At 39.1% G+C, this 26,961-nt stretch overlaps 1 protein-coding gene across 12 annotated transcripts in view; it reads left to right on the plus strand.

Moving 5' to 3' along the window:
- Positions 1–26,961, plus strand: part of TAFA5 (TAFA chemokine like family member 5) — a 472,577-nt gene that overhangs the window by 106,479 nt on the left and 339,137 nt on the right. The window contains exon 1 of one of the 12 annotated variants that reach the window (XM_068189769.1): positions 7,017–7,364. The exons of the other annotated variants lie outside the window; for them this stretch is intronic. Within the exon in view, the coding sequence (XP_068045870.1) occupies positions 7,274–7,364 (91 nt within the window). The 5' untranslated portion in view covers positions 7,017–7,273. Of the gene's footprint in view, positions 1–7,016; positions 7,365–26,961 lie in introns of those variants that run through there. 12 annotated transcript variants of the gene reach the window in all.

Genomic DNA, 26,961 nt, shown 5'->3' on the forward strand with positions numbered 1-26,961 from the left:
TAGAAAGGCCCTTATGACATTGTACAATCTCTTTTTGAGAGTAGTAGTTCTTTTTCTTGCTTTAATCTGCTAACTATTCAGGGTGAATAAAAGCATATTTTGAAGACAGGAATGGGTGAAGGCCATAGATAAACCAGAAAAAAATGGGGAGTAGAAAAAGGATGGGCAGACAGACACTGCAGTAATACAAGTTCTCCATTAAGATATATGGGGTTCTTTCCATTAAATTCCAAGTTTCTTCTTCTGCTCAAATAGAAAACTAGCCACAGGCAGCCACAGCATATGTAATCATGCATCATGGAAATTAAATCACATCATTTAGATGTCTCTTTGTTCAGATATCAGAATATTTCCTCCTGAACAGGTTGTGTGACAACTTGGTACATCTTGAATTAAAAGAAATAAAATAATCTATGCATTGGAAGGCAAGAATGAGTTTCAGCACTGCACATTCTTCATAGAGGATATACTGCCTGTCTCTCTCCTCATTGGAATTTCATTCATTGCAGCTCACATATTTTCTCATATGCATACTGGCATTAGAGTTCCTTAGGATCTGTAATGGTGGCAAATACCATCAGTGGAGATGGATTTTAAGGCTCTACATTTTTCAATCCCAGATGCAAAGAGGTTTTTTATGTAGAAAATTCCCCAGGTCATAACGCTGTCGTTGTTCTCAGTAGGAAACCTTAATTGCAGAGCTAGTTGGATGAGAGTTGGATTAGCTGGCAGAGTGTTGTCTGGAAAATCTTTCAGCTGTGCAATGTTATCACTTCCCCTACGTCCCTCCGCCCCCACCCCTGAGGATTCCTAGCCTACTGCATTTGGTGAGATACATATGTTTTCCCCAGCTACAGGAGCTGTGAAGGGTTCCTCTGGGATATCTAAGTATAAATACCCAAGTGTGTCTTCAGTTGCTAGGTTATTTTTAGTCAATGGGTGGTTACCAAGTCATCTATAATTGTGCTGTTAAATGTGTCAGAGCAGCTACTGCAAATTGAGGTGCTCCCTGTAACAGGTGGAGCATATAAAGCAAAATGAGAGAGGACAAAAGCAACATTTCAGAACTGAATTGCTTAAATATTTGAATTATATAATGGTAGATGTCTTGGTAGGCAGATGTGAGGATGATGATCCAGGAATACAACATGGATAAAGGAATAGGGTAGCAGTGTTTGACTGCATGTGGTGGTTTAACACCTGCTAGCAATTAAACCTCAAATAAGCCACTCCCCTTTCTCCAGCCCCCATCTGGTGAGAGAGGGACAAAAGCATAGACTGTGGGTTAACAATTTAGTGAAAGCAAACAGCAGAGGAATAAGAAATGCACAGTACCACCAGCAATATTAGTAACAAATGTATATGGAAGAGATGGTTCTTTACACACAAAAGGTGTTCACTAATACCCCAGTTTAGCTCCATGTGGCTGCTGAGACAAAGACAAGATGGGGGACATTCCTCCAGCTTGGCAGCAGCTCACAGTTATTCTTGAGACAAAGAAAAGGTAGTGGACCCCCCGCAGCCAGCATTCCCCATCCCTGATCCTGAGACAACGAAAAACAATGATGGACAAACCCCCAAAATCCTCTCCATGGTGCTGCCTGCTTTCTGCACTGCTGGGGTTGACTGTGGCCAGCAATACTTGGCTCAGCTCCTGTCTGCCCAGCCCGGGCTTGGCAGGGCTGGGGCTCAGCTCGGGCTCCGCTCAGGCTCTGCTGCTCCATTCCCGCGGCTGCTTCTCACACAGGCATCGTGGCACATGCTCAGCTGGGCTCAGGAAAAAACAGAAAAAAATGGTGAACTTCTGGAGTATGTTCCTTGTTTTCCTTCCCCTGGAACCAACCCCCCAGCAGCGATGATGTGAGCGCTATGGAACAGCAATGTGGCCAGGCCCAGGGCTCTAGGCTCCCCCTCCGTGAGCAAACCTAGGACACTACACTACACATAGTGCCTGTGCGGGCGCATTGTGTGATTTCAGATATGTGTTTTGGGAGAATTTATCAGTGCTTCAAGGGATCAGATCACAAGACCTGTAACTTCTTAGGCAGCTCCTCTTTTGGTAGTGGCCAAAAGCTGTTACCAAATGCTAACTGCTGTGTGGGAGAATGTTCAGTGAGTTCCCAGTGGAAAACTGTCTACATGACATCAACTGCTGGCACAAATCTTTGTAAATATAAAAGAAAAAGAAAATCATACCTGAATAGAAAGTCAGTAAGATGGTAGGAAGAAGACAAGAACAGCAAAATAAGGCAACTGAAAAGCAAAATTACTTAAAAAAAAAAAAAAAAACAAAACTGTCAAAAGTTCTACTAAACATGCACTGTTAGCAAGGAGATTACACAATGGTAATTCTAAATTATCTAGGCTGTGCTATCCCCTTTATGAATCTGCCACTAGGAGACAGGACAGGAAGCAGCATATAGCCTGTCAAAAATATTAAAGATCTATTAAAGCATCACCTACTTTGGTAAGTCAAAGGAAAAAAAAAGAAAATTTTAGGTCTTCATGGAAAGAGATAATGAAATGTATTTGTGGTTCCTATGGTAGCCGCATCATGTCACAAACCAGAGATCAATATCATCTCTTTAGATGTTAATTTCTACTCCAGTGGCAGTTACCCAGCGTCAGCTGAAGACCGGGAATAAAATTTTGAGGACTGCTGTAGTTGTGCCTAGCTCAAAAGCAAAGAAATGCAAGCCAGCCATTGGTATGCAGAGAAAAGAGGAGGAAAAAAATGCTTAAATGCTGCTAAAACTAATTGGTGGAAATATATTTATCTGTACTCATTCCCATATATTCCATATATCTTATATTTTGGTTAGATTCAAAATGGAAAAGGATTTATAATGCTACTTCAGGTATGTGTGATTGATGAACTGGGTGAATTTCAACAAAATAAAATGTTAAACTTAGCATCAGGAGAAACATTCCAGCTGAGAGAACCACTGGGCTGGAATAATCACCTCAAGTGGCTGGTGACAGACTATTGCCTGAGTAACTCAAAAGTAACAAAAATGAAATCCAGTGAGCATTGAAAAAAGTTTGGTCTAAATAACCTAATAATAGCTATTGTCTTGTCTATTTTTATTTTTTTTTTTCTAAAGCCAGAAGTAGCTTCCAAATTCATTACTTCAAATAGGCTAATGTCACATCTTGTGCTCCCGCATTTAGATCTGCATTGGCCATGCATAATTTGGGGGTTTAGTGCATGAACAGGAATAAAATAGTTATGCAAGAGGCATTTGACACAGCTGGAAATAGTAGGACTTTATTTCTACGTATGTGGAATACAATCTGATCATGATTGTTTTCCAGGAATTTTAGCACATCTTTATTTATAAAATAGCTCAGTAGTGAAGAATAAATCTTACAGAGTCTGGTAGAATCTTTTCACAGAATTAAATGCAGAGTATAGATAATTTTTGAAGTCTCTATACTTGAGCAAAGGCTGCTGGTTTTGCTACCGAGTTCCAGTTTTAGTAACTCTGTAGAGCTCAACTGAATTTTGTGTGTTCTCAAAAGAGAACACACATTTGAAAATTATGCACTTCATTTTTCTGCTGCTTTCTTGTTAAGATTTCAGAAGATCTTCTGTCTCTTACACATTTGCTCTTACTCCCTGATCAACAGGAAAATGTATTCCTCACTTCTCTTCCCAGCTGCAAAAGCCTTCTACATCAGAAATGTCTGCCAACACCATCACCATCCTTTACCAGTTTTCAGGTGCTAAGCATTGCTCCTTCAACTTTAAAACACAATGGGGAAAACCCCTGTGGAGTGATTCCCTAGAAGGAGCTACTGTTAGGATCCCAGATTTTTTGCCTCTGTGTTGCTGAAAATGAATAGGGTCAGGACAAAACCTGGAAATGCAGAGATAGGTCTGCAAATCTGTTAGGGCCTAAACAGCTTAGAAATTGTTTGACAGGTGTCAAACAATTCCATTAGTTGGGGATGCAAATCTTAATAGTCTGAAAGAAAAGGGGGAATTTACTCAGAAAAGTCTTCCAGAAAAGTCTACATGGATAACTTGAGTTATCTTTTATATTTTATAAATCTTTATGCAGGTAACAAGTAAAGAAATTGAAGATGGATATTTTTGAATAGGACTCACCCTGTTTGAAAAGTCCAAAGCTATTCAGAAAACACAAAACTGAGAGTGAACCATATGTAGTATAGCAAGTGGCGTTGCCAGGTACCACTGTCCTCTCAAATGGGAACTCTTCTGGAATTCTTTGTTGCTATGAGACTAAATATGTCTGTATAGTGTGAGCGCTGAACCAGATTTTGCTCCCACTTCCACTAGTGTGCAAGTAGAGTGACTCTGCTGTGGCCAGGGAGCACAATGCCATGTTCTGATGTTTTGTTTATGAAGGGTCTGACCTAAAGGCCATAGAAACCCAGGTGTATTTGTCTAATTCAGAAGCTCAGAGAAGTAAGACTAGTTTAAAATGAGAGAAAGCATCATCTTGCACCTCCAAAGGAGCAAGGAACAAGCTGTTGGGGCTTCTGACCCATTGACAGTGGATCTTCGTGTGCTTTTAGTCAAAAAGGAAAGCAATGAGTAAAATATTTCAGAGGATTTTTCTCTAAATGTTTTCAGACTAAAAGATACTTACTGCAGTCTGTGTAAACTCCAAAGTTTGACACTTTTAAAATCCCGTGGATTTTAAAGTTACCTGTGGATTTTAAAGCCGCTATGTCAGTGGGGGGCAGGGGGAGAAAGATTTGTTTGCGTAAGTATAAAAAGTGTGAATTTTCTTTAGCTACTTGACACTTTTTTCTTTCACCCAGAAGACAAATAAACAAAGAAAACCCAACTTGAACTGTGCCCAAGCATGGCAAATTCCTCACCGAAGTGTGCATTTCAGAATGAATGATTTACAGTGGAATTTCTCTAGTGTAGCTATGACATTGCTTTAACATTGCATTGCTGTAATCTTCAAATATAGTAAATGCAATACATGGGTTTATAGGGATTTGTGTGAAGTTTAGAATTCAAAAGATGGTTGATTTTAATGTTTCTCTGTGCTATCTGTGAAAAATGAAAATGCATAAGGATGAGTTTAAGACACATCATCAACAGCATGGGAGATGTTTGCCCAATAAAAATACTGACCTTTTATTAATCTGTCCTTTCAAGCATCTCGAAACCCTGTCCTGGTTTCTTAAAATTAAGCAAATATTTAAATATGAAATATTAAAAAAAAACCCAAAAAACCAAAAAAAACAAAACCAAAACCCCAAAACAAACAATAAACCAAAAAACCAAAACCCCAGTCGACATCATAAATGCAGACGTAACCAAGGTGCAATGAAAAAAAGCTCTCAGCGTACATGTATTCCCTTACTTGGTTTAAATCTCCAAAACTTTGGATGTCTATCCCGGAGAAACCGGGGCAGCTCACTGGCGGTCGGTGCGTTGCCGTCGTTGTCACTGTTGTGCAGTGAACGTACAGCCAGCCCGAGCAGCCCCGCGACTTCCAGCGTGTCGCGGAGCTGCGCGGCGGGAGGACCCTCCGCTCTGCCGGCCATAGCACCGTCCGCCCCGCCGAGGCCGCTGGGCGCTCTGGCCGCCGGCCCTGTGCCCGCAGCCTCCGCGGGGCTGAGACCCGCACCTGCCCTGCCCGCACCTCCGCTGCTGGAGCCCCTCTTCCCGCAGTACGCGGCCGCCGCTCGCTCCGCCCCGCGGGGCAGCGCCGGCCGCGCTGCGGGACACGCACGCGCCGCGGAGGTTGCGCGGCGCGGCGGCGGCGTTTGAACCCGAGAGGCGCGGAGCCGCACCGCCTGCGCGGGCAGAGGGCACCGCGAGGGGCCCGGCTCGGGCAGCCCTCCTGTACGGCCGGCAGCACTTCGGTGTGCGGCTGTTAACCCTGCCCTGCCCCGCACCGCCGAGCCGCCGCCGGCCGCCTGTGCGCACCGAGCTCGGTGCCCTGACCGGGCAGCCCCGGCCGTCGGGGCGGCCCCCGGGTGCGGAGCGCCGCGCCGCCTCTGCCCCTGGCCGCGGCTACACCGCGTCCCGCAACGGCGGTGCCGAGCGCGCAGTCCCCGCGGAGCGGCCCCGCATCGCAGCACCGCCCCGGCCTTCCCGCCCCCCCCCGCCCGGCTGCTCTACGGCAGCCGGTGGCCGCGGCAGGCTCCTTCCCCTGGAGTGGGAGGGCGCCAGCAGAATCACAGCCTTGGTGTTCCGGGTTTCTTTTTTTTTTTTTTTTTTTTTTTTTTTTTTTGTTGTTGTGGGCTGTGTTGGGTTTTTTTCTTTTTTTCATTTTTTTTTCCTCACGCTGATTTATTAGATTCTTTCATTTGCGCTCCTGTTTTCCACGGGGATTGCTGCAGCGGAGGCATCAACCTGTAGACTGAGAGAGCCCGCCGTAGCCCGGCGCGGCTGCTCGGAGGGCGCGTTGCGGAGCCACCGCCGGGGCGCGGCCCCGGGACAGGGTCGACCTCGCGGGCAGACGGCGGGCGAGGGAGCGGGGGCAGCCACGGCACCTGGGGGACCTCTCGGGGCCGGGAGACGAGGAGCCCCGGCGGCGGAGGTGCGAGCCCAAAGGCAGAACAGCGATCTGTGCGAGAGCCCCCGAGCGGCCCCGTGTTTGCCAGGGACGGCGGGCTGAATTGACTTCCCTCCCGCCCCTCGCACCCGCACTGGAGAGCATCTCCGAGCCGGGGGAGGAGGAAGGGGGTGCAACAAATTGCCGCCAGCCGGGAGAAGTTGCAGTAAAGAGAGATCCCTCCCTCCCGCTCCCTCCCCTCCCCGCTCGCTCTCTCCTCCCCAAGCCGTGGCAGCGAGCAGCGGAGCAGCGGCCCGACGAGCGAGCGGCACCCGCAGCCCGGCGATGCTGCAGCGGCTCCCGCGGAGCCTCGGCGGGGAGGGCCCGGCCCCTGCGCGCCCCGCGCCGGCCGGCGGCGGCGCGCCCTGAGCGGCGGCGGCGGCCCCGCGCCCCCGCGGCGCAGCGGGCGCTGTTGCGCAACCCTGCCCGGCACTGCCGGCTCCCTGCCCCCGCCGCCGGCTCGCCGCGGCTCCCGCGGAGACGGAGCGCTGATTCATGGGGCCCCGCGCCGGCTGCCTCGGCGAGGAGAGCGCGGCGCTGCCGCTGCCCCCGCGCGGGGTGTGAAGCCCCGGCCCCTCCTCCGCAGCCCCGGGCTCGCCCGCCCTGCTCGGGAGTGTGGTCCCTGCCGGGAGCCGCCGCGCCTGGCGCACAGAGGGAAGCGTTGATGCATCGCTGTGGAAATTCATTGTGTGACTTTCTGGGTATTTACTGAGTTTCAGACCGAGATGCAGCTCTTGAAAGCTTTATGGGCACTAGCAGGAGCAGCGATCTGCTGTTTTCTTATATTTATCATCCACTCACAGTTTCTTAAAGAAGGTAATTGTATGTGCATGTCTACATATCCTCTTCTTTAATACTAAGATCTTTACGAGGTGCCTTAATTATTTTTACTGTTTCCAGTATGTTCTATTTACAGCAGTGCTTCCACGCTATTTTTCCTTTCCGTTAAAGCCTTCTCAGTTTTGTTGCTTTAGATAATAGGTAGGCTTAGACTTACGTCTTTGGTAAATGTATACATATTATATGTATATATAAATATATATATATATATATATATGAAATCTGTATGATGTTTATATTCGATGTTTTAGCTGACGTCTCATTTCTTTATGGGGCATGTATAGTGTATAGAAAATATTTGTTGCTATCAGATGACCACAAAAGAGTAGTCATCATGGGAATATTAATAAACCAAAAAAACCCTTAACAAGTAAACGTCTTATTTTTTATATCAGATCAATAGGCATCCTTTGCCTCTTCCTTATTCAGTACATTTTCAATAGATGGCACTAAAGTTCTATGGAAAGGGCAGGGCAGAGCAAATCCTGGGCATTCAGCGTCTTCCTTCTCCTCACTGCCCCGAAACGGGAAGAGGCCTTTGCGTGGCTTCAAGGCTTCTGTTTTTACAATCTTGTGGTCAGAAAACTGTGATTACAATTTACAGGAGAAAATAATTTGAATTGTGAGGCGGGCTTTCCTCTTTTTTTCTTTTTTTTTTTTTCCCTACTTGAATTGGGTGGAAAAAATGTTTGCTTAAGTGAATAGAGGGATTTTCTTGGGAAGTAAACCTTGTATTGCTCCTTTTCTGTTTTGTGTTCTTCCCTCAGGAAATTAGTATTTTCTTTTTTTTCCTCCTACTGCTAAAATAATTAGTCCATTTTTTACTTGTATAGCAAACTCTAGTCTGAGAGTCAAGTGTGAATCCTGAAAAATGTATATATATTTCATGGTGCGTGGAAAAGTCCAGTCCTGTTTTTTAAGCAGTGTTAACAAAGATAACACAACAATATGGGGGTTTTGGTGAACCTATTTTTTTCTTTTATTACCATTGTAATATAGTTGAGGATATAGCTGGAGGAAAAAGGAGCCAAGCTCAGCTTGGAATGCTGGCTGTGTAAAGCAGGGAACAAACTTTTTTGTGACTGGGACAAAGTTTCACTCAAGGCTGGGCAAAGTGACTACCTTGCAACCTCTGAAGTGTCAGTACTGATTTTAATTTAGTGTCAGTCTAAGCAAAGCATGAGACTGTGTTTTCACAGATTTTTTTTTTTTTCCTGGAATGAATAAACTCTGATTTGCCTGATTTGGTTAATTTAGGAGCATTATTCAGATACCTCCAGTGCTAAACATTTCTCCTTTAAGAAACCTACCCATGCTGTAATTGCATTGTGTGCAATGCCTCCCACATAGTGACTTATTTAACATTCTTTTAAAATGCTCAGACAACTGTATTTCTATATATCTGTCTAATGACATGGCCTGTTTTGAGGAGATTTTGCAGACTTTCAGGCTATTTTTTTACTCTATTTGCCACTATACTGATTTTTTTCTTCTTCAGTCTTTTAGGGCTTGAGGTCTGTGTTACTGTAAAAAATCCTTAAAAGAAAAAGCATTTTGTTTCCATTAAAATATTTTATCCTGCCTTGTAGGAATAGAAAGCTAATAAATTATTATATGAAAACAGATCCCCTGGTGGAACATGAAGGACTTTTAGCACATTCTACATTTTTCCAGCAATTATAACCATTTTTAACATGGATTACAGACAGCAAACTGAAGCTTTTTAGCTTGTTGGAAAACTCAATTAGATCAGTTTGTTTATATTTGTTCCTGAACAATTTCTGCTTTCTTTAGCAATGAGAACTATATACTGCCTGTAAATTGCATATATTGGGACAGCTGTCAGACTTTTCTTGACAGGTGTTAATCTCCACTATAGCATTTTGGCCCTTTCTATACAATTACTTCAGCAGTGTATGTATTTCCTCCTCCCTGTAGTTTCTGTAAAGACACTGAATAGTTTGGTGGAGTTGAATGAAAGTCTGCATGGTATGACTGAGCTTTTTTTTTTCTGAAGAACTTTTAAAATATCCAATAAAAGTGAGTGGTTTAAGCATAAGATATCTAAATGAAGGCATATAAAAGAATGAGAAATAGATAACACTGGATTTAAACTACGTCTTATAAGCAGTTTGCAAAATAAGATTTACATTTACCTTTTTTACATTTTTGAACCTGGTGTTTTATGTTACTGTCAATAAGAAAACAAAGAGAAAAATTGTGAGGAAAGAACCAGTTTATTAGGAAAATATGTATAAAGAATACATGTGGGATTACCTCACTATCTTCATAAGATTTGAAATAGTTTTCTGATGTCAGAGTTATCCCTTTACATTATAATTTTATAAATAGTTAGGAATGCTACGTCTCATTGCACATGATGTTAGACTGTTGATTTCCTGGCAAAAAGATTAATTTCCCATTGGAGTCTAATGAGCTACACAGCCTAGCTGTTTGTAACTCAGCTGTGTGGTCAAATTCCTAAGTTAAATGCTTGGACATTTTAATTTGATTATTGCTTGTGCAGAAGGATAATTTTCTGTTGTCCCAAGGAACATTCAAATAAGCTACCAGTCTGACTTGCTTGATCAGATTAGCTGATAACACCTATCTCCTGAGGCAAGTTGATGGTACAAGTCCATACACCAAGCATCTCTGTTGTATGCAGAACAATTGATTTAAGAAGAGTGACATGTAAAATTAATTAAAGCTCAAACCTGATTTATTAATTGATATTCTTTCCATTTTTGCATGTTTCAAAATATTTACTGCTTATTATTTTTCCAGAGATGGATTTTAACAGAAAACTGACATAATCTACACGTCATACAAAATTATATAATTACTACATGTATTTTTCTGTGTTCATTTTCCTTTTACTCACTTGGAATTACTGATGTTGTGTGGTAGGTTGTGCTCTTATGACCTATTAACACAATGTATTTTTTATAATTTCAGTTGTACTGCATGGCTACAGTGTGTAGAACTTCCATGACATCCAGCTGAAACTTACTACCAGAACCAAACCCTCCTTCAGTCCCATTCATAAATATGAGATTGTATGTTGCAACAGGCAACATAGATTTTTTCATAATTAATGTTAATTTTGCGTTGATTTAATTTCAATTCCTGTGCTGAAGTGGACCTGTCTTAATTCTTCAATATTTTTAAATACATTTGTGAATTGAGGCAGTTTTGTAGTAGCATTGCATTGCTACTGTATAAATGGTGTTAAGAAACAATGAGCACTTGTTCTGAGATGAGTGGGAAAGAGCTGTTTAAATGTCTATTTTCATGAATATGTTTTTTTCAGGAAGTGAAGAATGGGTAACACAGGGTGCCATTTTTCCACACTTAGGCTTTTGTGTGAAAATACAGGTCGTCCTGTGGCTAATCCGTTCCCCTATGTCCAATCTGTCCTTCAGTGTTTCTAAAAGATGAATAGAGCTGTGAACCCAGAAAAGGGTATTGTGATATATAATTGCAGTCCCATGCCTGTCTGATCTTCAAGCAAAGCACTTTAACATACTCTAGTCAGCTGCAGTCAGTATGAAGGAGTGTTTAAAATTTCAGTATCTAAAACTTTTTGCATAGGCTATTGCAAATTAAAAGTAACCAAGTATATTCACTACCCACATCTGATTTTAGGTGATTCATTATCTAATATTGTTCAACACACTTATTCAAAGGAAATGAAAAACATTTGAGTTGATGTTACACCCCATCAGTTGTGGGAACTCCTTTGCCCCTGACAAGGACCTCTTTCATATAGTAGGAGGTTTTAACCATTCAGACACTGCAGTGATGGGGAACGGTAAAGGATACAGTTTCTAAATGTGTCTTTGAGTCTCATGGAAAGTAGGGCAGTTATGGAGTAACTTAAGAAGGGTATGTGTACATGGCAGCCAAGGTGTGTTACAGCCCTGGATATACTTTCAAACTTTGTTAATGTGCTGATAGCTCATTAGGAGATAGAAATGTCTAATTTATCAAAAGGTGGGTTGATGTTTTGAATGGTTTAGGAGATTTGGGTGATGTTAGCCTTGTTTGGAGAGGGACTGCACGGAAGCAGATTAAATCTCAAGAATCTTTCTTAAAGTATAGAGGATTGGAATATTCAGATCCCAAAACTAGATTCCTAATCTGTTGGGTAGATGTTCAGTAAGCTCTGTAAAATAAGGTGATTTTCTGCTGATACACTGCACTAGCTGAGACAAGAGAATTCCAGTACTTCTTTTATAATCAGATAATTATGGCTATAAACCAAAATTTAGTATAATTTGTGCAACTTTAGTGTATACTTATATATATATGTATGAATAAGGTATCTGTTTAGCAAATTTTTCATAGTTATCTTTTTTTTCCCTCAAGCAAAAATTAGCATTTATTGGTTACACTTGTAGGCACTTCTTTGTCAATTCTGTATATAGGAATTAGTGTCACAATAGTGAAAAATACTACAGCACTTTTCAAAAAAAAGATTGCAGTCTTACATAATAAGTTGGCTAAGTTTATACTTAATATCTTTTTTTCTGTCACTTTTTATACAGATTTAAATACTTTATCCAGCTCTAAAACTACAGAAAAAGCTTTATGCATATTTTTGGCTTTAGCATGTACATTTTGACACTTACAATAATAAGGCACATATTCTTTTTAGCTGTGTAATGCGAAAGAACGCTGCTACTTCTTCTGCTAATGTTTGAAAATGTCTACTGACAGTATACCCAAGATGATTTTTTAAAGAGCTTTCTGCTCATATAACCTGATGGCTTGAAAAAGCTGGTATTGCTAATGCTGACTGCTGTGTGAAACCTTTTGAGAAAAGGAGCTGTTATCTTCTAAAATGTTTTGAGCCTTTGGCCCTCAAAATTTTCCTAGAAAGAGCTTGAATGTGACTTAGTATGACAGATAATATTGCTATCTTTTCATTTTTATTTTATCTTTAAAACATAAAAAATACTTGAACCAGTTAAATGCAGAAAGATAGTTACTTTTAAGAATATAGTGGGGGAGAAAAAAAGGTTTGTTTTGTTTTATTTTTTCAGTTTTCCCTTTTATGCTATACTCGTGTCTCAAAACAGTAAGATACCTTGCATACCAGATGTGCTGCATATGTTACCTATATATAGCAAAATTGAGTAGAGGACAGCACGTCCCAGCTGCAAATTTGCTGAAGAGTTTGTTACATTTAATGTAGTATAATTTTTTTCTACTGTCTATCTTCCATACATTTTTTGGAGGGGTGTTGTGAAGAGGCAGATATGAATGACATTTTCAGTGCAGGACATCAGGGTAGAAAGAGGTACAAAATGCAGAAGTGGAAGGTTTACTGTTCCCATCCAGGAAACAGAATTGGTGGTTGAAAAGCCCTAAGCTTGAATAAGGGCTTGAATAGGAAAGAAAATGTGAAAGGTATCCAATTTTTCTTTGCATTTTTGGTGTAGTTTTATGGCAGCTAAATAGAATTAAGACCCAGTTCAGTGGCTATGTGATGGTGTGTGGCACATTGGAGCTGCAGAAAAATGAGAGGAGGTCCTGCTTTGAGATAAAATATCTTTGTATTTGAATTTTTTTTTTTATGTTTCCAGTCTATTGTTTTTTGTTTCTTTGTTTTTTTCAATAGGATTAGAGAAGTGTAGCCGTAAAAGGAAAAAATGCAGACAAAATTCTCAATCATTTTCTTTTCAGGGAGGCAGGAAAGATGTTCTCTATGTGGCATCTGCTGTGCTGGGATGTACCAAGAGGGGGAGTCTGGCAGGTTTTCTGCCCATGGGAGGAAGCTTTTAAATAGTCTTTCACTTTGGGTGTTTAATATGAACGACGTGTATGTTTTCACAGGGAACTGCACCATTGATGGTATAAATCTCCTGGTTTTCCCGACTGAGCAACTTAAAAAAGGCCATTAGTAAGAGATTTTTCAGTAGCCTTTTTACGATTGCCTGTTTTCATAGCCCAGGAGCACAAGTGATGAATTATTGACCTTTCTCAGCATTTTTCAGTACTACCTGTTCCTAAAGGCAGTATTATAGACTGGTGTGAGTCACATCATACAAAAGAGCATGCTTTTTAGATCTGTTGGTTAATATTTATTTTTCTTGTTTCTTAGCAGGCATCACTGTATCAAATATTTAACTGCCCAAACAAGACACACACAACTGAGACTTTTTGAAACTGAACCAAAAAGGCCAAATGGGAAAAAAAAAAAAAAGAGGCATGTACTTACAAGTTGAGTTCAATATAATATTGCTGAGAGAAGCCATATTTTTTTACATTCACTAGTCAAAATATAGGTAAAATTATTCTCTTTGTGTTTATATTTAAAAAAGGGTTCTTTATAATCACATGAAGAAAAGATGCAGCACAATTATACTAATTAAAATAACAGTAGTTGTTTTATGGTAATATTTAGATTCCCAGTTGGAATTGATCATTCAGCTGAGTGTCTGGCCAACTGAGGTATCTATTCCACCCAGTACTGCATTTTAGCTAAGATTTATTTTTCTTAGAAATTATATCCTTATGCTACTTATAACCCATAGTGATAGTGGGTTCTGTTTAATAAAATGCTATTATTTGCATAAATGTGCTTTCTATGCTTGTTCTAGAAATCCAACACAACATAGTGAATCTGCCTATTCATTATATTTTACCTTTGGCACCACATCAGTTCACAAGTAAATCTTCCTCAAAGCAATAGGTCTTCCTACTAATTGTTGTAAGTCTTGTGAGAAGCAATGAGTAACATGTTTGGAATATGTCCAAACAGGAAATTAATACAGAAATAAACAGTACTAATATTTTCTTAAGGCAGTCTGTGTACTAATGTGTGTTTTTACGTGAGTGATGTATTATTTTGACCATATAAAGGAAAGGAGATTGTATTAATTTATCAGGTAAAAAAAAAGTATTTGTAATGGGCAAGTATTTTCTGAAGCTCAGCTTCTTTCTAATGTTCCACAAGGCTGTGTGGTGTTTCAAAGTCTGCCTGTTTAATTGCAATCACACATGAGAAAAGATTAAGTGGATCCACAGGAGAACAAAGGGAATAGCAAAATCTTTAGGAGATATGACCTAGAAAAAAGGACTAAAGACACTAGTGTTAACAAGTTTAGAGAAGAGATTACTAGCATGACAGGAGATTTCAGTGAGTAAAATTCTACCTTGAGAATAACAAACCATCCTTTCTGTAAAGTAGGGAGGTCATAAGAAGCAATGAATGCAAACTGATTTGAGGGAAATTTAAGCTAGACATTGGGAAAGGTTGCAGCAGGACAGATTTATGCTGGTGCTTTAGGGAGAACTTGCCATTGGCAAGAACAGTTAAGCATTGAGATAGATTTTCTTGAGAAGTTGTGGAATCGGAGAGTTTTATTTTCAGATTACAATCTTGTCTGTTGGGAATAGTATTCTTAAATTGAACCAGACAGGTGGACTAGGTGATTTCTTGAAGTCCCTTGAAGTCTGAGTCTCTGAAATGTGCATTTACCTAAAACTTACGAAGGTGAAAGATATTTTAACATCTAATTTCAGGGCAATTTTCTGTTGGCTGCTGAAGTCAATAGGCTCATGAGAAATTATCTTAGGGTCTGAAAGTATCAGAGAACAAAAAAAAAATTCCAAGAAATCAGCTGGTGTTTTAAGTATTTTATTAGCTAAATCATACTTTTTTGAGTTGCAGATGTAATTTAAAAGCAGACAAAAAAAAAGAGTATCAGAAAGTATCATGAGTCATGTAAATGAAGATTACTTTTTAAGTATTGTTTATCTTGCAAGCTATTTAGGACTCAAAGTTGTCCTGAATCAGGACTGTGCTCTGTTTGTATTTCTTCATATGCAATGAACAGTGAAGTAGATATATTAGTCTAATTCACATTCTGGTATTTCTTATAAGATGTAGATTTGTGTTAAGGATTGTTTGGTTTTGCCAGTCTGCTCTTGTTACCCCAGCTTGTGAAGGGCTTATCTCCAGGTTATCCTGTGGCTGCTCTGACCTCTGGTATGGGAAACACAGAACCTGCCCCAGAACAGGGTGATCTGCAAATGGCTTCGTAAAGTTCTCTGCTAACATATGCCTGTTTGGTGCCATGGGTGATTAAAAGCTTTGTGTTCATTGCAGTCTGCAGTGGTGTGTATCTTGATGCAGTACTGTCCACTTTTTAGATGTCTGTGTAGCTCCAAATCTGGTAGCAAAAGGAGAATTAGCAAGTTGTGCTGACAGAAATGCTTGTGGGTTGATATAAGGACAGAGAGAGATCACTCACTAATTACCATCATAGACAAATTCTTCTTAATAAAGAATTAATTCAGGGAAGAATTAATTGAATTTATTGCCAATGAAAATCAGAGTAGAGTCACAAGAAACAAACCCAAATCTTTAAAGACCTTCACCCCCTGACTCCCTTCTTCCTGAGCTTCACTTTGCTCCTAATTTTTCTGTCTTCTCCCCTGATTAGTGCAGGGGAATGGAGAAGAGGGGTTGCAATCAGTTCATCAAACATTGTCTCTGTTGCTCCTTCCTCTTCATACTCTTCCTTATGTCTAGCACAGGGTCCCTCCTATGGAAGACAGTCCTCCACAAAGTTCTCCAACATGGGTCCTTCCATGGGGTTAGTCAGTCAGGGACAGACTACTGCAGCATAGGCTCCTTTCTCCTTGGATCCATAGGTCTTGCCAGGAGCCTGCTCCTGGCTTCCCATAAGGCCACAGCCTACCTTGGGCATCCATCTATCCTTCTGTTTTAGCATGGAGGGGTATTTCAGAGGCTGCAGGGGGATCTCTGCTCTACTGTGGATCCCCATGGACTGCTGGGGGACAGCTGATTCACCATGGTCTTCACAGGAATCTCTGCTCCAGCACTTGGAGCACCTTGTCCCCTTCTTCATCAACCTTGGTGTCAGCAGGGCTGTCTGTTTCTCTCCCATATTCTCATGCCTCCCTTTTTTCTGGATGCTGCTGGCCATCGGTGTGTCCATCTTGGAACCGCTTGGTGCTGGCTTCCTTGGACACAGAGGAAGCTTCCAGTAGCTTCTCATAGAAGATATCTCTAAGTCACCCCCATCTCTCCCCAAACATTGCCATGCAAGCCAAATATATTCATAATCCACAGCTTGTGCTTGGAGCAAGTTTTGTATGGAATTATTTTGTGTCTATGGAACAGTTATACACTACCAAATTTTCTACTTAGAGATATAGAGGACCTGGATACTAGCTCTTCTTTTCTTGAATGGCACAAACGTTTCTTAAAAGACAAAAAATAAAAGTTTTTTGAAGTTACTATATGACAAGTTAAAATTTCTTTGTCCCTTTACACTAGCTTTTGAAAAAAGCACTTGCATTTTATGTGTTTTTGTGTTGGCTGCTAATTAATCCTGACAATGATGTTGTATGATATCTTTTGAAATTTGGTACTGTTTTATTGTATTAAATTACTTTTTTTCTGCATTATTCTTTCAATACAAATTTATGTCTTCAAGGAAGGAAAAAAACAAACCTCTGCTCCATTACTCAGAGTTGCATGTGTTTTGGAGATGTGCATTGTGAATCTGGGAATAGATTTAGCCTCAAGAGAATCAAACAGTTGTTTGAAATGGTCAGTGCTTGAGTATCACCTTGCTTATGGCTATGAACTAATTGAGATTAAACTAAAATGATTTTGAAGATGCTTTCTCTTCCTGTGCTTCAGCAAATCCCCATTATCTGTTAATCCTTTAGAAGTATTATTTAGTCATTAAGAAAAATGAATGTTCTTTTTTATTCCTCTTTTGTTCTAGCTTTTGCCTTTGTTTTTATAATGCATGCTGGTAGAGGAAGTAAAGAGTCTTCAGCCTCATTTATTGTGAAAAGATCTTGTAACTGTTTTAAGCATTTTTGTGTACTTGGCTATAAAACTATATAGATTGTACCAGATGCTGCCTTATCTTGTTTTATAGAATTATAATGGATGCTGGCGAGTTTTAGATGCAAGCCTTTAAAGATAAAAATCACTTTGCTGTATGTTATTTTCTTTGGTAGAATATAGTAACAGCCCCATTTTGTTCACTCTTTTCAACTTTCCATTATTGTGATTAACATTTTAGTAAAACTTCTTGTATTTTATTATTCTAATAAGTTCTATGTCTTCCCTAAAGACTATTAAAACGTTAAACATGTATTTTTCCTGTTATTTAGTGAATAGTGACATGATTTTCATCGGGGCTGAAGACCCAAGAACTCCCATTACCTGCAGTTAGAGACTGCATAATGAAACATGTATTGAGCATTTTGTGGCCATGTCCACCTACTAATTTAATGTCAAGGCCCAAGAGATTTATTATAATTACTGGTTAATTCATAACTAGACCAATATCCATTTTGTCATGTTATATAGGCATCACTTGTACTGTTACGTATTTATAAAAAAGGGTGTTATATGCTTAATTAGCAGCAGTTTTTCCTTTTTGTTGCACTTTTCTGACCCCAAAAGCATTTTGCAAACCACACATGACTTTTCACTTAAGCAAACTTAAACTTTGGTAACAGCCTTGAGAAAGTAAATCTGTAAGGTATGAAAGTTGAAGGGAAAAATATGATTGAAGTTAGGAATGAAATCTTGTCTCCATTGAAATTGATATTGAACTTCTTGCTGTTTTCATTTATGCTCCTGTGCAGCACTGAGGTTTTACTTTGGTATATTTTTGCCTTGGTTTATTGACCTGGGAAAGTGTCCTTTCCATCTGTAAGGTGTGTGAGGTAAATAATCTGTACTGAAACTCTTTCAAAACAACTGATTGAAGCATGGATTTAACTGGGAAGGTTCTGCTCCACATTACAGTTCCTTGTGCCATACTTGGGCACTGCAGCTCCTGATGACACTGTTTCCTGATGGTAAAGTGAGGCTGTTTTCCTTATTCCACAAACCCTAAAAATTATGTCTGTTGTGTAGCTTCATACTCCAATGCAGTGAATTATTAGTCTTAGTAGTTTGTGCTTCTACTTAAATATGCACTTAGGCTTTATCTAGAGCCAGAACCATATCCTTGCAGTCACTTAACAAGTCTAGAGACGCTAGCTGTTCACAGAAGAAGTGCAAGAAAAAGATTGTTAAATTATACATGAGCAAGTGGTTAAAATAACAGAAGTTATGAAATATCATTTCTCCTCAGTGTCTCTTCACAGGCATAATGCTTTTCATCATCTAGATGCTGAATTTCTTTAATAGGTCTTGTCTACTTTCGGTTTCTCTCTTGCATGCTCTCCAAAGAGAATGCAGCTTCCTTCTGCATGCACCCATGGGAACACAGACAAAAAAGGAGATAGTCAAGGGATCTCATGATTCTGAACACTGTGGGTTTTTTCCCCCTAGTTTCTAGGCTCTCTTAGAAATAAATTCCATGTTCCCACTGTCTCTGTGCTTATATAAGTATAGCCTTGACTGTCCCTTCACCCATTATAAAATTGATACAGTCTGTTTTTTAGATTAGAATAGGTCTGGCTGCATGATCTAGTTCACTGGGCATTAGGGTTTTGTGTAGTAGCTAATGAATTACCAGTATCCTGGTTTAATTTTGTTAGAATATAGTCTGATTTTTTTTCTGATACTGACAGAGAACTAGGATGAACATGGGCTTTATGCCCTTTTTATAAGTCATTTGTCTTTGCTAGATGGTTATTTTTATAGATTCCTTGGTTGCAAACCTCTGGGCAACTGTTCCCTTAGGAAGACAGCACAGATCACAGAATCATAGAGTGGTTTGGGTTGGAAGGGACCTTAAATATGATCTATTTCAATCCCTTTCCATAGGCAGGGACACCTTTTACTAGACCAGGTTGCTTAGATGCCCATGGTGGGGAGACCAAGTTTTATATGTTGTTAATCTCCCTCATTTTCACGTGTGTTTTATTGTATTGTCATGTTTTAAAGTTTTCTACCTCACTTTTGTGAGCTCCATTATGATATGAGCTAAACTGCATTACATTTATAATAATTTTTAATATTAAACTCAGTTCATAGCAATTATATATATTTAGTAATGGTGTAAAATGAATTAAAAGTCTCTATTTATTGCAGGTGTTTTAATGAGTAGATTGAAAATTCTTGTCAGTTCACAAGTTGAGATTTGCTATACTCTTTTTCTTCAGCAGAGAAGAAACGGAGTCAAGTTAAAAGGAATAACTTTTCTTTCAGATTCATTCTGATGCTATGCCTCTCTTACATGGTGATGAAGATGTCAGATCTTCCTCCGGGCTTACATAATTCCTGTAATATTCACTGTAACGGGAACTGCAGACACCTGCGCATCTTAAGGCAGTCAGGTTCTTGAACTTAGTACGTTTGTCCAGAACTAGAGAGGCATATCAAAACACAACTTTCGTCATAAAAAACCAGAAGAGTCATACTTTCTTCTCCAGATTTTTAAAATTTTTGTTACAAAAAAGAGAATAAAAACCCAGTAAAGGGGGTTTTCAATCGAACTAGCAGTAAAAAGAGCAAGAAAAGGACAGAAATATGCAGCATATTTTCATTTTCTAGAAGTTTGTAATTGTAAAACTCAAAGAGAGAAACCTTTGCCATAGAAGTCATTTGTTTGATTGCTTTCTCCTGCACTTATTTATTGTTATGGTTTAAAAGTCAAGGTTAAGCAGACATGTGTTTACAAACTAATTTAATCCCAACTTCTTCTCACTGTAACTTCATCTTTTTATATAAACTGTAGCCATTTAAAGTAAAAAGCTATTCTGATTCCATATATGAGAAAAAATTATGTACAAACACAAAGGAAATACAGAGTTTGTAATGAAGCCTCAAAGTTAATTTACATTTTGAAGAAACAAAAAAGTTGCCATAGTAACATGTAGGTTGCAAAAATTTTATGAATCTGATGTATTAGATTGAGGAAACTCTTAACGTGCATGACAAGTTTCTCTAGTTTTGTGAATAAGAGCATAATTCTGTGTATTTGGCCACAAATTTGTGCAAAACATAAAAAAATATGCAGACACTAGTAAGTTATGCAAACAGAGTCTTTTCCAATCAGCTTTCTAATTGTGTTGTTCCTAAGATAATTGTTGTTTTGAATCTTTTTTCCCAAAAAAATGTAGAATATATAGATGCTTTTCAGTATAAGATTTTGTTGCATCTCTGTACAACAGCAACTGTGCAGTTAATATTGATATTTTTAAACATTATATTCTGTCCCCATAAATTTCTTTTTAATTCTAATAAAATGGTTAACTTTTTCCACTAGAAAAAACTTACCAGTAATATTTTTATATTCAACAGGGCTTTGCTGAACAGATGAAAAGATAGAGTTTAATAATGGAATTAATATTTGCTATTTTAAAAGGCCAGTTTTAATACTATGCACTGTGAGTATTGTAAACTGTAGTTCTGAGTGCCATGGGCTGTTCTGTTACCTTTCTAATTCCACATGCAGCCAAAATGAGCAGATAACTTTTATGGAGCAATATGTAGGGTCAGTTTTTTTTACTAGTTAAATTACTGCATATCTCAATTCACAGCAAACAGCCAGTTGTTTTTTTTTCTATTGTCAGTGCTACTTATATATTTAAAACTGATTAGGAATTGTTTATGAAATAATGTTTTTACCCAACTATTGTCTAATGCCTTCTAACTATTCCTGTGTTGGGCCCCTATTGATGATTGCCAATGACCTTTTGACTTGTGGGAGGTCTGAGCTATGTAACTTTTTAAGGTGAAGTTTTTGCTGATGTCTGATAGAGTTGAGTATTATAGCTTGGGTAATTCTTCCATACTGGTGTGCTAGATTTAATAATAGATCTCGTTTTTACATATGTTAAATGTAATAACAGGAAGTACTTATGACTAGATAGCAGTAATGTATACCACCATTACCATTTTTCAGCTGCAGTTCTGTTGCAAGGTCTCCTTTCCCATTATAAATTTTTAATATACTTTCTTTTTCAATTAGCATTTATTCTTTCCTATAGAATCATAGAAAAGAAGTCAAAAAGCACACAGCAGATCTGAGTACACCTGGACCATCATTTTACTTTCAGACCTCTCATCATGGAGATTCTACAGCTTTCCCAGATTTTCATGCTGCACTCATCTGTTATGTCTGCATTTACTCTTGAGTGGTTGCTGTGGTATCAATCATTTTGTCATGTGGGAAGGCTGGAGCAGAAATCACACACACACATAAAGAGTTCTTTGAAATCCTAACATACTTAACCCAATTAAATTGTAAAGATAGTACTTTATGTATGATTGTTGGGTTGGAGTTGCAGAATGTAATGAATAGCAAATCAAAAAGCAGTGTTCAGTCACTGCTAGGGAGGAGGAAGACTTGCTGAGGACACCCAGAATCAGTGGTAAGGTGTGGCATCCCTAGCTGAGAAGGCACTTGGACAATCCCATTATTCCTTGGCCTCTGCCCCTGAAGAAGCAGCGGCCATTTTTCTATGGCTATTTTTTGATTTATTTTTTGTACCTCATACAAGGGTATGAGATGTACGTTCCCTGTTTTTCCTTGTCGTGTTGTTTCTACTGAACTCGTAAAGATAAGATTCCTTCAGTAACCAGTAACTGGCCATGATTTGTGTTTCTCCTCCCATCCTCAAGATTTTATATCCTTGTATGCCCCTGCTTCACATCACTGCAGCATCAGAATGGCTTCTTGTACTGCCCTGAGTACTCATCCTCTGCTTTCCCAAAATATCCCAGGTCAACAGACCACTAGTGGTTTTAGAAGTTGCTAAGGGCTGGTATTTGATGATATTCCAGAGTTTTTAAATGCAGGTCTGTGCATTTTACTGTTTAGGAGTAGCATCCATGAAGCTCTGACCATGAAGCTCTGTGGTTGTCCAGGACTTGCAATATGTCTTGTGACTACAGTTCATAACAATTCATTTGATATTATGACTAATGTCTTTGTGCAGATGCTTTTCTTCCCATGGAAAGGTAAATGTGTAAGGGGGAATTCTACTAATTTTTTTTTTCTGTGTTAAGAATACATGAGTTCCTCTTCATTTGAGGTATTGAAGGTATTCAAAGCAGCACTTTGAAGGTACTCAAAACAGCAAATTATTGAAGGTATTAAAAACAGTAAATCTTGTTCTCCTTTAAGTCTTGAAGGAGGTCACTAGCAAATCTCTGTCCAATGGGATATAAAAAGTCATGTTTTAAATCCATTTTTATAGAAACATTTAGGGAGTATTTGGGAGTATTTAGAACGTGCCGTTGCTACTGTTGACAATCTTGAATGTTTTTGAAAATCATCCATCTCTAATTGCTGCTCTGTGCAGTCTCACTTTGTGTTTCTGTTTTCTAAAGTCTTGGCAAATATGTAGCTTGTTTCTTTATGATAGAGATGGTAACTAAATTTCATGTTAGAGGGCAAAGTCTATGAGGAAATATTCCTTGCATATACTTAAGTCCATGTATATACTGCTAAGGTCCGTGTTCTGCATTTTTGTAGCAGGCTGCTGTGAGGCTGGCAGCTCTCTGGGGATGGGGTGCAGGAGGTGTTGGGGCTCCCTGGGAGACCTGGCAGCCAGGACCTGTCCCACCACAGCCCAGAGCCAGGCAGCCAGGGGCACGGGGATAGCCCTGGTCCTGGGCATCAGTCCTCTCCCTGGGAACAGGGACAGGGCAGGCTGCGCCCATGGCTGGACAGTGAAGGGCTGGAGGGGGTTGGAGACCAGCCCGGCTGTGGCATTGCTGGATTCGGAGTTGATGGCCCTGTGGGTTGGAATGAGGTCCTAAGGTGTGGGCAGGGTGTGCTGAGCAGGGACATTGGGACCTTCAGGGCCCTGATATTGGATCTGCTTTTGTGGCTGATCCACTAAGAAAGTCCCTTGAGCATGCTATCAGTGCATCAGGAGACTACCAGCATTCATTGGCACGCTGCATTTTGCATATTATGTGGCAGACATATACTTGTCTTTTGAAGGCCATGCACATTACTCTATGAATGGGGTAATGGGCCCTGAATGAGCTCGCTGTGGATTGGCACTTGAAGATAAATTGAGCCCTGTGCTTGGGGTGATTGATACATTGCTGCACGATGTCAGTCCTTCAAGGAAATAGGATCTGTGCTTCTGAAAATGTCACTTCTTCAGAAGTATAGAAAAAGAATGCAAGAATGGAGGGTTAATACTGAATTGAGCTGTATTGGACTTCCTTTAATATTATCTGACTGATGTTATCAGTTAGGTCCTCCTCTAAATTGTGTTAAAGTGAAAGGTTTGCTGCATTTTAATAGTACCCTAATGTCATAGAAAGGCACGAAGTTGTCTTCTGTGGATGTGACTTTATGAAGCATTTTGGGATGCAGGATCCACTGCAGGATACTTTTAAACTACTACTTTTATCTCCTTTCCATCTTCCCTTATTCCACATGATGCTGCAGACAATGAAAAACATTGAATATGGGACAGCATAGTTTTATCTACAATGAATGGACTGTGTTGCCATGACACAGAATTTAGGAATCATTTTAGTATCACATAGAAGGACACACTTAAAAGTAGCAAAAATACGTAGTTTTACATTGCAATCTTAAACTGTAGAAATTAGGCACAAACTATGTGCCTAATTGTTTAATTGTTTTTTCCTGTCTCTATATTGCTTTTTGTGATGTTACAACAATATGACTTGCATCCCCTCAAGTAAAGTAATATTTGACTGTACTTGTGATTATGATAGAATAGCTCGTATTTCAAATATTGTATGCTTAAGTCATATATAAACATATTGATTCATTAAAACTGCAGTCACACAAAGTGCTCTTTGTATTACTGTATGCAAAAGACAGGCTGCAATGTCAATAAGACCCACATTGTCCTTCTGGGGCATCATTTACATAGTCTGCAATTATGATTTCTCAAAGGACATTTTATAGCTCTATGCTATGCTGCAGGTAAATGAGTAACCAGAACTCTCAGAAATTAATTCAGCTTGAACAGTGTGTACTCTTCTTAAATTCTGCAAGTATCTCAGATCATATCTGTGTGCAGTGAATGTGCAATGTACAGCTATGCTGGTCATCCCTCTCTACCAAGGCTTTACTCTGTATTTTGGTTGTATCACAGTCCAGCTGTCCTTCAAGTTTATGTACAGTTTTGAGGCTTGACAGGCTTAAATGCACATTTGTGGATGGTAGTTTGACCAAATTTCAGTTTAGCTGCAAGAGTGACTGCTAGCAGCAGTGTGGATGTGCTATACTTGTAAGAGATCTTCCTTACATGTTAATTTACATCTCAGTAGATGAAATGTGCTTTTGGTTTTCAGTTGTGTATAATGACTGAAATTAGGGTTTTGGATGAAAATATGTGTATGATGAAAATGTATGTTATCTTGTGATCACATACAAGGTATCGAATTTATAGTGAAAGAAAAAAGAAAGTGATGAAAGGTTTATTTATAGTTGGGATGCATGCTTTCCATATTCTGCCCAGGCAAAAACATTCTTATTTATATACCTTTACTTTTCTGTGATGAACCTTGAGTTAACATGTTTGAAGTGCGTGTTTATTTTCTGAGGTATTAGGTGTACATATACTGTGAACATGAAACTTAAAAATGTGTCATAAAGACTGTATAGAAGGGCCTTGAATGTTATGACTAAATACTTATTAGTATATGTCATTAGTTTTAATGAGCTTGGTTTTTCAAAGGTTTGTAACAAGAGGTGGAAGATGGAGACTAGTTCTAGACTTGCTGGCTAGTCAAAGACAATTGCTGCCTGTAGTCAGCAAACTCTGACCTTGCACACTGAAGCATTATTGGCAAAAAGCTTCATCAGCCCTAACTATAAGTATAATATTTCCTTGTAAAGTTAATAGTCTTAAATACGGTAGGTCCCATCTCTCTTTTGATCAGCTCTACAGCTGTTGTGTTGCACAAGCCCTTTTACTCTCTCTTTTGCCCTTTCCCAACATTTGTTCATCTAATTAAATTTTTCAAGTTGAGCACCAGAACTTTGTAGGCCATAACAGTCAACTACATTATATTCTGTCCATAAACTGAGTTGAAGATTTTTTCACCTCTTAATCCCATCATAGGCTGGTTCAGATTTTCGTTGCTGTTTTTACTGGAAATCTGATTTTTTGTTTCCACCTTAATTTATTTGTGATACGTGCCCATTTGTTACTTTGCACTTTCCCTCCTTCCAATATGTATACCCACTTAAGTCATTAATACACATTTTTCCTTCTTAGTCTTTATTTTGCCTTGCTGAAGAAAAATAGATATTTTTCCAGCTTTATTCAGAATGTGCACTTGTCATTACTTCTTTTCCCTTTAGCTGTCTTGCAATGGTGTTGAGCACTAACACTAATACTTACCTCTCTTTTCTTAGCATTGCCTCTCCCATTCCCATTTGTTAGGATAGCAGCTGTCCTTTCACAGCCCCATAAGGGTGATAGTGTACCATGACTCTGTCGTCAGTTCATCGTTTTAGTCCTTTTTTTCTTCTCTCTCATTTTCAACCAGTAAATTCCCCAATTTTTCATTTCACCATTTTTAGTTCCTACCTACTTGGCGTTCCATTTCATTGTTCTCATCCCACTCCTGTTAATCTCGTCATCAGAAAGGCATTCAGTTCTTCCTATGCTGTATTTCAAGCTTTTATTGTATTAACAATGCATCCAGAATTTGTGTTTCTGAATTAGAAGCTTTTGAGCTTCTAATTCAGAGGTACAATAAAATAATTCAGTAACCAAATTTGCAGTAATAGTTTATTTTGCACATAAAAAACCACTGGGAAAAAAACATAATTTAAGATATGATATGGGTTTGAACTGGCATTTGGAGATTAGATTTCCAAACTAAAATTGTTGCTACATGTCTGAAGACTTGATCAAGAGTGGTATATGATGTCATTATTAGCTCAATTTTTTAGGACTTCCCTCTTTTAATATTCTAGGCTTTCATAATTAAATTAGAAAACATTGTTATTTTTAAAATTTTCTTTTCTTTTTTTTTATTTTTTTTTTTCTTTTTTTCTTTTTTTTTCCTTTTTTTTTTTTTCTTTTTTTTTCTCAGAACTGAACTCGGTAGTTGGTTTAGTTATGTCAATTAATATTTAATTAATCAACTCTCATTTTATGCTCTGCATTTTGTCTTCCAGTATGTACTTATAAAACCACTCAAAATGTGTAAGGGTTTTCACTTAGTGGATTTAGGAAAAGGTATGAACAGAAGAAATAGTGTGGTTATTTGTTCTCTGGCAGTTGCACAACAATATTTTCCTTTCTTCGATACCTGCTGTTTGAGAAATGTAGTTTGGAATTGCTACAGCTTTCATGTCTACAAAGAAAAGCTTAGTGTCTTGTGAATTAGACTGCATATTTTCCAGTGTATTAGGGACATAGGCTTTTCAAGTTCTTTTATTTTTCATTATTTTTACTGCATATAGACAGTCAGGGTGTAGGACAGAAAGGACTGGAATAATTTCAGAATTTTGCTATTTTTTTAAATTAAGAACCCCTGTAAATTGCTTAGGCCTGAAAAGACCCTATTGAATAAAGTGGAAACAGTTAAAAATGAATGGTAGTAGAAAAGCTTTGGGTTTTGGTAACAAAATTCCTGTCTTGATTTAAAAAAAGA

This window comes from Anomalospiza imberbis, chromosome 5 (assembly GCF_031753505.1).
Source record: "Anomalospiza imberbis isolate Cuckoo-Finch-1a 21T00152 chromosome 5, ASM3175350v1, whole genome shotgun sequence".
NCBI classification, from domain to species: domain Eukaryota; kingdom Metazoa; phylum Chordata; class Aves; order Passeriformes; family Viduidae; genus Anomalospiza; species Anomalospiza imberbis.